This window comes from Pinus tabuliformis, chromosome Q, assembly GCF_031772625.1.
Source record: "Pinus tabuliformis cultivar Carrire ecotype Pingquan chromosome Q, CPIR1, whole genome shotgun sequence".
Classification (NCBI taxonomy): domain Eukaryota; kingdom Viridiplantae; phylum Streptophyta; class Pinopsida; order Pinales; family Pinaceae; genus Pinus; species Pinus tabuliformis.
Window position 1 is genome coordinate 225,032,725 of NC_142296.1, and position 8,090 is coordinate 225,040,814.

An 8,090-nucleotide genomic window follows, 5' to 3' on the forward strand; every position below is an offset into this window, starting at 1 on the left:
ATTGCATGTGCCCTTACCCAGACTTTCCTGTAGAAGGTTTCAGATATGATGCACTGGAGTCTCCCCTTTTGGAGTGAAAAATTGTTGCTTAGATTTGTTTCTAGACAAGGCCGAAGAATTGGACATATATGTTTCAGGCCATTTTACTGTTCCCACAAAAGTTGATCAATTTTAAACAAGGAATTTCGCTACCACATGGCTGAAAATACTCCACAGATAACCACATGTATGATGACATAAAGGACCTCAAAGTTTGTTTGGATGTGCCCGTAAATACTTCAGATGAGTCCATATGTGAGGTTGAATGACCTCAAAACCAATTACCCCAGTGAATACCCTTGGATTAGATGGAGGTCGAATGCCTATTACCCCAACAAATAGCCATAACCATAGTAAAGTAATTAAACTAGAGCAATTCACCTCCGACCTGCCTCTTCTTCAGATGTAATGTTACTCCACAAAGGTTGCAAATATGCTCTTCCTTATGCACACTTGTTTTCTTTTCCTTCTTTTTTAATATATTTGGAGGGTTAAAGTGCCCTATTTATACTAGACAAGGAGGCCTTTAGGAGGGAGGTTGACCTAGATTTTTGGAGGGTAGATAATTTCAAATTTTTATTTTGGAGCCAAAAGATTTGAGGCCAACTCAACTTGGAGCTTAAATTTAATAAGGGGCCATAAAAATAAATTTAAATAAAATGCCTTTGACCATTTTGTGAATGAGCTTCAAAAGAATAGGTTCATCATTATTTTTTAGGCCAAAAACAACCTGCCACATCATCTAGGTTTTGGGGCCTTTAACGACATGGAGGGCGCACCAACTTTGATTGGGCATATCTTTCAAACCGTGAGGAGCCTCACGACGAGCCACATGCCGTTGGAATCAACATAAAGAGAATCATCCAATGAAGATCATCTTGACCCCAAAATATTTGATTTGCCTTGTCATCAAAGGCTCGGCTTCCAGGGATTTTTAACATTTGAATCTTCCAATCGTTGTAAATAGGATGAATATTAAGAGCATTCAAGGACCAACGCTGGCATCAATGACAACACCATTCAACAATTATATCCAACCTTAATTTCATATATAAATCCCTAGTAACATAAACAAAAGAGTATCCTGCATCAATTTGATGTCTTAGTTTCAACTTTAAAATTTAATTAATTCATTGGACTACCCTGCATCTTGCACTCGAAATTATTTAGATTCGAAATTCGATTAACTTATTTCGAGTGGCTCACTTCCCAATAAAACTCCAAACCTCCTCAATAACAAACCAGAGATCTACCAATTATTCTAATAAAAAAAGTAATTATGATGATGAAAACTTCTGAAACTTTGGCCCTGACGATGAACCACACTAGTTGGTTCGAAACGCGTCGGCAAATGGTTTTCCATGTGATTTTCGCCGAAAAATCTCTCACAAACTTGATATGGATCACGGACGCCTGAACTTCTAAAACATTATATGATTTTATTGAGTGTTCCAAAAGTTTTTATCAACATATTTTTAACTATGAAAATCTAAATGTTGAAAAAATTAATTATATTATTATCATCATCACCATCTCAATTATAAATTTCTTAATTAAAAAAAACACCAACCTACTCTCACTTCCAAAAATTTTCAAACTATAAAAATCTATTATTATTATCACCATCATCTCAATTAAAAATTTCCTTGACTTAAAAAAAATAAAAATAAAACACAAACAACATCATGGTACAGCTTATAATTTCTTTAAAAAACAAACAACCTAGAACGTTCCGCCCAAGAAACCTCTAACATGTAAGAAGCTTCCAGAAACTTCCACATTGACAAAATTAAACAGGAATAATTCTTTAAAAGCACCGTCTGAAAACCGGCAACCAATAAATCACAAGCCATAGGGCCATAAATGAACGGCGGCTGTATATGCCCACCGTTCGATTTTGCTAAGGAACCAATAAATCACAAGCCATAGGGCCATAAATGAACGGCCGCTGTATATGCCCACCGTTCGATTTTGCTAAGGCCGAAATCGAACGGTGGGCATATACAGCCGCCGTTCATTTATGACCCGATAGCTTGTGATTTATGGTTTGCCCTGAAAACCCTCTGATCACCAAACCATCTCTGTTCATAGTCAAACAAATCCTCATGCTCATAAACCTTCCTTTCTCTCCAAGGCACGACCGTATGCAAAGCGAATCTGCCGTCAAACGCGTAAAATTATAAAGCTAGCCCACAGACCATCGTACACGTAAATATGTGTGAGGAAAGTTTACCCTGGATTTTTGGAAAACCGCTTCAGAGACGTGCCCTGGCAAAAGTGGTTTTTGAGGGCCCAATCCCGTACGCCCTATGTTGTTCTGCCAGGCTGGTTGTCGAAAGCAGTTTTCAAATCCCAGTTGGTCTGTACATTAACTATATAAAGCAGCCTTTGCAATCCCCAATGATATGATATTTTCATTCAGTTAGTTATAGCGATGGAAGAAGCCAAGCGGGTGGTGGTGGTAGGAGGTGGAGTTGCAGGAGCCCATGTCGTTAAAGCTCTCCAATTGGATGCAGCTGTCACACTTATTGATCCGTATGTTTTCAGACCACACCCATCTTAGCAATTTTGAGTTTGGTCCTGCCTATATACATAATTTTGGTCTAATTTTGATATAATTCGTATGTTAACAGGAAGGATTATTTTGAAATACCATGGGCCATGTTGAGAAGCATGGTGGAGCCAAGTTTTGCACAGAGGTCTGTTTTTTATCACAGGGATTATATGCATAGTGGAAAGCTGGTCGTTAGCAGTGCAGTGAGTGCTACAGACACCCATGTTGTTACTGCATCGGGGGAACAAATTCGTTATGATTACCTGGTGATTGGAACTGGGAGCAAATTTAATGGGCCTTCCATAAAGGAAGAAAGGCTCAAACAGTTTGAAGCAGGTTGGTATATATACACCCACACAACTCTTAATGTCTTGATTTCCTGATTGCTCGCTTAGAGGCTTTTAGGCTTTTCCATCCTGAGGAAGGCAATATTGGCAACAATTCAGATATCATAAGGAATTGATCTGACTTTAATCTAGTCTACATTCTTTATATTGATCCGTGGTAACAAAATATTATGGTGCTTATTTTCCAATTAGAATAAAGGTTTTTTTTTTTTTTTTTTGGAGGGGTTTCCTCTGTAAATGCATCTCATGAACAATAATGATACAAGGGGTTTGCATTTTGTGGGAGGGCAAACAATATGCATCCAGTAGTAATGTATGCTGTATTGGTTGGGACTTTGGATTTTGTACTTAATAATGTATAAATATATATTCAACCGTATATATCCCAACCGATATAGCATTGAATACACTGCTGTGAAACTTTTCGAGGGGACCCTCTAGTCATCATTAAGGATATCCGGGGACCCTCTAGTCATGACTAAGGATATCCCAAATGCTATTTCGTATTCCATGAAGGATTTCATAAGATTACAGTAGTAGAATTTGTCTGAATCATGCCTTTTAGTGTGGATATTTATCCAGGGATTTGATTCGACCAAATTCCCCACCTAATTCGGATTCAATTCGGTTTTAAATTCTGTCAGTGGGCAGCATGAGTTTCTTGAGTCTGCTCTCTAACTGCCGTTGTAGTCATACCACTGGGGTGCTATTTTTTTTACCTGGCTTCTTGTTTCACTGTTGGATTTGTTTTATCTTCAGGGGCTGATGCTCTACATCTCTGGATTCGTTAAAATATGTCTGCAATCATTATTTTGGGTTTGCCAGTTTTCGTAAGACATTCCTTCACCCCAGGGCTCGAGTTTTAGTATGCAATCCTTCACACCAGGGCTTTCGTTTCATTTCTTCACGTCTGACTGGAGTCTGCTCTATATGCTCTGATGGTGCTTGGTATTTCTAATTTGTTGACTGATTGAATGCTTTCCTGCTCGCTGTTGTAGGCCAATGTGATCTTCTCTTTTCTGAGTGTTGCTCATTTTATTGGTGTTTGGGTAAGATTTTGAATGATAAATTGCTGAAGAAGCATAGTTTCTATTCCTAGTGATAAGCGCAAAATCTGATTTGCTTTTAAAACTATTTTTAGAGACAGGATTCTTGGTGAGTAGATACTGTTAAAAAATATGTTTGTTTTTGTTTTTTTTTTTTTTGTGTTGAATGATTTTTGATTCTTTAGTAATCATGTCGAATAATATAATGCAGAGGTCTCTGTTTAGTTGTATGGATTCTGATTTTTGATTCTTTAGTAAACATGTAGGATAATATAATGCAGAGGTCTCTGTTTAGTTGTATGGATTCTACTGTTTGAGATAGACATTGTGTGACATTGCATTGATAGAGAAGAGATTAATAGAACAACTCTGTTTGATGTTTGAGAAAAATGATCTGCGGTTGTGGCTGTTGTGTTTGTAATTTAATTGTTTAGATAGAATTCTCAGACTCTGCTGTTGGTGTTTTCATTTTCCGCTTTAAGGCCTTTGCGTAATCTTTTGTCCTCCTGAACACTTGTTGCATCCCTGACCGAGTAGACAAGCTTCTTTTGTGTGAGTCTGATTTTACATCTAGGCAATTGAGTTAAGTATACGCTCCACAAGATTTAAATTTTTGCCACTGTAGTAAACGCACTTGGTTTTTTCTGTACCATATAGGTAAATTTATCACTGATTTCATTTGCACTACTCACTAAGCATGTTTTCCCTAAAGAGAGTTTTGGCTTGGTTTTTGTTTGGCTGGCTTCTGTGGCTTTGGCCCTTAACAGTCCATGTATCACTCCAGATTTTATGACAGCACTTTTTCCCTAACTATTTCTTTTCTAGCTATCAGAGTTTAGATCTACTTTTTGTCCTCTTATAGAAGCGCCTTTGTGCTCCCACAATGTATTGATACTCTCGTACTTAACAGTCCTATCGAACTTTTTGTAGTCACTTTTCTTCTCTACCTGTCAGAGTTTAGACCCGCTTTTGGTCCTTTTGCTTTTACCTTACTGTACTTAACAGTCCCATTGACCTTTATTTAATCACTTTTGGAAAATTAATAAAATTATTTTTTCTCATTCCTACTGAATACTTGTAAATGTGAAAATTTGGCTTCTACTAATTGTTAATTCAATTAAACAATTCACTTGCTGTGTGCTAGGACAAATATCGAATTAAATACACTATAAACTTTACAAAAATAAAATACTTCATAATAAAAAAACGTGGGAAGAAATAGTTGCACACACAAAATACACCGTTATTTTTGGACTAAGTCCCCCGAAAAACCCAACTTGGAAAAACTGGTGTAGTAGCTAAGGGTTTTAATATTATGCAGTAGTGAAAACTGAGTACAATCTATGGATGCTTAAACTAGCAATCAAAACAGAGAAATAACTGACAATAATAACTAGTGAGAAAAATTTCTCACTCCACAGGTGATCCAACACTGAACTCAACTCGAATTGAGCTACTCCTCGCTCTCTCTGCGCAGTCACTGTGTCAGCCTACGCAGTCACTGCATCTTCTATCACTGTCTTGTCAGCTACTGTCTAGGAAATTGATACTCAGTGCCTCTGGACCTTCTGCCCAGCTTCTTGATCAGAATTCCTCCTTCTCCTCAGCAAAATGGAAATCTCCCCTAGAGGGCTCTGTGTTGCCTCTGCGCTACCTCTCTCCAATGTACTCGCCGAAACTGGAAAAGCTTCCTCTGGCCACACTATCTCTGCCCCTCTCTCACTGCTTCGATCTCACTGAAGCGCCTCCGGCCTCTGAAATCGAATGCTCAACTGATTTTTTGTGTCTTCTCCAAGCCCCATCGACGACTTCTTATAATCTTTTGTTGAGACTTCAACAACCACGATTAAATCTTAATCGATGGCTAAGATTAACAGATTAACTAGAAATGATCAATGTACTTTTCTAGAACATTTTCATCATTACTAAATTAATTTTGATTAATTAATCTTATTTCCCAAGTTTAGACTTAGGAAATATAAAAAACTGACTAATAAATCTAGTGGAATCCAGAAGCTATGTAGAATTTCCCAAACTATTCTGGGTATTGGAGAATACATGTATTCTAGGCTCTCTACCAAATCTGGTAGCTAGAACACATCCAATACTACAAAAACTAATAATAAAGTCTATCTTACTCCCTTCCCCTTTTTATGTGAATTTCCATTTTAGTTTATCATCGTATCTTGCTTTAAGATAATATGAGCTGTGTATCTAATCCAGGCCACTGTAAAAGAATTAAAATTAAAATTAATATAACCTTGCCTTCTCTTGGTTGATTTCAGAGCACGAGAAGATAACGAATGCGAGCAGAATTTTGATCATCGGTGGGGGACCAACTGGGGTTGAGTTAGCTGCAGAAATCAAAGTAGATTTCCCTGATAAGAAGGTAATTATCATACATGCAGGTCACAGACTTATAAACTTTCTTGGAGAAAAGGCTTCACAGAAAGCTTTGGATTGGTTAGTTTCCAAAAAGATTGAGGTGCACCTGAATGAACGCATTGATTTGGAAAACCTCTCGGAATCAAACAACACATATACCACATCAAGTGGAATGACTATCTCTGCAGATTGTCATTTCGTGTGTGTGGGAAACCGTGTTGCCTCCTCTTGGCTTCAAGAATCCGTTTTCAAAGACTCTGTTGATAAGGATGGGCGCCTGAAAGTTGATGATTGTCTGCGATTAAGAGGGAAAACCAACGTCTTTGCAGTCGGAGATATTGTGGATGTTAAGGTATGCTGCAAGTCGTTACTCTTTCTGCTGCAGATATATGCATTGATTAAAGTCACTGCATTAATTTTTCAATTAATTTTTGAAATTCTAGGCATGAAGTTAAGGCTTTTAGCTGGTAGATGTTCGCAGTTAATAATATGATGTTGAGAGTTTCTGAAATGCTATGTGAATTCATTGAAGTGTCCAATATCTTGCGTGAAACTAATTCACACAGCATTTCAGAAACACTCAACATCATTGAGGTAGGCTGCTCGTTGTAACCCTTTCAACAATAAATGTGTGTATTATTATTATGGTCTATGTATTTCTTGTTCATTCACTTCACTCAAATGGATGTTTTGCTAATCCAATTTGGATCTTGAGTTTGCTCTTTTGTATGACTAGAAATTGGGTTTTGGCAAAAACAGGAAATCAAGCAAGGCTTCCTTGCTGAGAAGCATGCGACGGTGGTGGCGGGCAATATTAAGAAGTTGATGCTGAATTCTAAGCACAAATTAACTACATACAAGGCTGGCTCAACAATGGCAATGGTATCTCTGGGGAGAAATGTTGCAGTTGCTCAGCTGCCATTTGGAACAACAATCGGTTGCATCCCAGGGAGGATAAAGTCCAGAGATTTGTTTGTTGGAAAAACTCGTAAAGGGTTGGGGTTGACGCCATAGATATAAACTTCTTGTGTCATATTTCATTAGCATCCTTGTATTGTTTCCATGTAGCAGCTGATTTATCCATCTATGTTGAGGCCTTTGTGCGATTTTTCCTGTGTAATGTAAAATTGTAACCCTATGAAAGTAGGTTTGAAAGTTCCATACTTGTCCAATTCTTAGAATTCTTTTCAAAGTTAGCCTTTTAAGCCCTCTCATACTGAAAAGGTTGAATATATTTGATTGTATGTAGCTTATGTGCAACTTTCCCTGTATTCCCTATGCATTTGAGTGCCATTATTAATTTATTATAATGCAGTTTCCCTGAAGCAATACATTTGTTGGAAGTCCTTGTTTGTTGGAGTGTAAGTTTAAGAAATATTATATGGTGAAGCAACTATGGCGGGATTGATTTTCAAGGTAAATGGAGTCATGGTGGGATTGATTCTTAATGGGTTCCAAATTTTATTGGTATGAATAGCATAATAAAATTGTCAGTGTTTATTTTGGAATAAGATTTTAACAATTTTAATTTAATTATCAATGACTATTAAGTGGATGACAGAGATTTAATCTCTATAAAATATTTTAGAATATTCATAGTAATTAATACAAATCAAAAGATGAGATTTATCTTTAAAGTAGTTAGGTTCATTTTGCTCTTTTAATTAAATTGATTAATTAATAAAATGTCACAAATGTCATATGAAGTGAGTTATGGTT

The 8,090-nt window shown here is 37.0% G+C and overlaps 1 protein-coding gene across 1 annotated transcript; it reads left to right on the top strand.

The window, feature by feature from the left end:
• The first annotated feature begins 2,383 nt into the window (after positions 1-2,383).
• Positions 2,384-7,498, top strand: LOC149219009 (uncharacterized). Its single transcript, XM_089384222.1, has 4 exons — positions 2,384-2,574; positions 2,673-2,929; positions 6,272-6,723; positions 7,131-7,498. The coding sequence occupies exons 1-4, from the start codon at positions 2,474-2,476 to the stop codon at positions 7,383-7,385; spliced, it is 1,065 nt and encodes a 354-aa protein (XP_089240348.1). The 5' UTR covers positions 2,384-2,473; the 3' UTR covers positions 7,386-7,498.
• The last annotated feature ends 592 nt before the right edge of the window (positions 7,499-8,090 follow it).

Bases quoted from the DNA above. Each gene is read 5' to 3' on its own strand.
- LOC149219009 (XM_089384222.1), top strand. From the start codon at position 2,474: ATGGAAGAAGCCAAGCGGGTGGTGGTGGTAGGAGGTGGAGTTGCAGGA. The intron at 2,575-2,672 runs GTATGTTTTCAG...GTATGTTAACAG, and splicing joins GCTGTCACACTTATTGATCC to GAAGGATTATTTTGAAATAC. The intron at 6,724-7,130 runs GTATGCTGCAAG...TGGCAAAAACAG, and splicing joins GAGATATTGTGGATGTTAAG to GAAATCAAGCAAGGCTTCCT.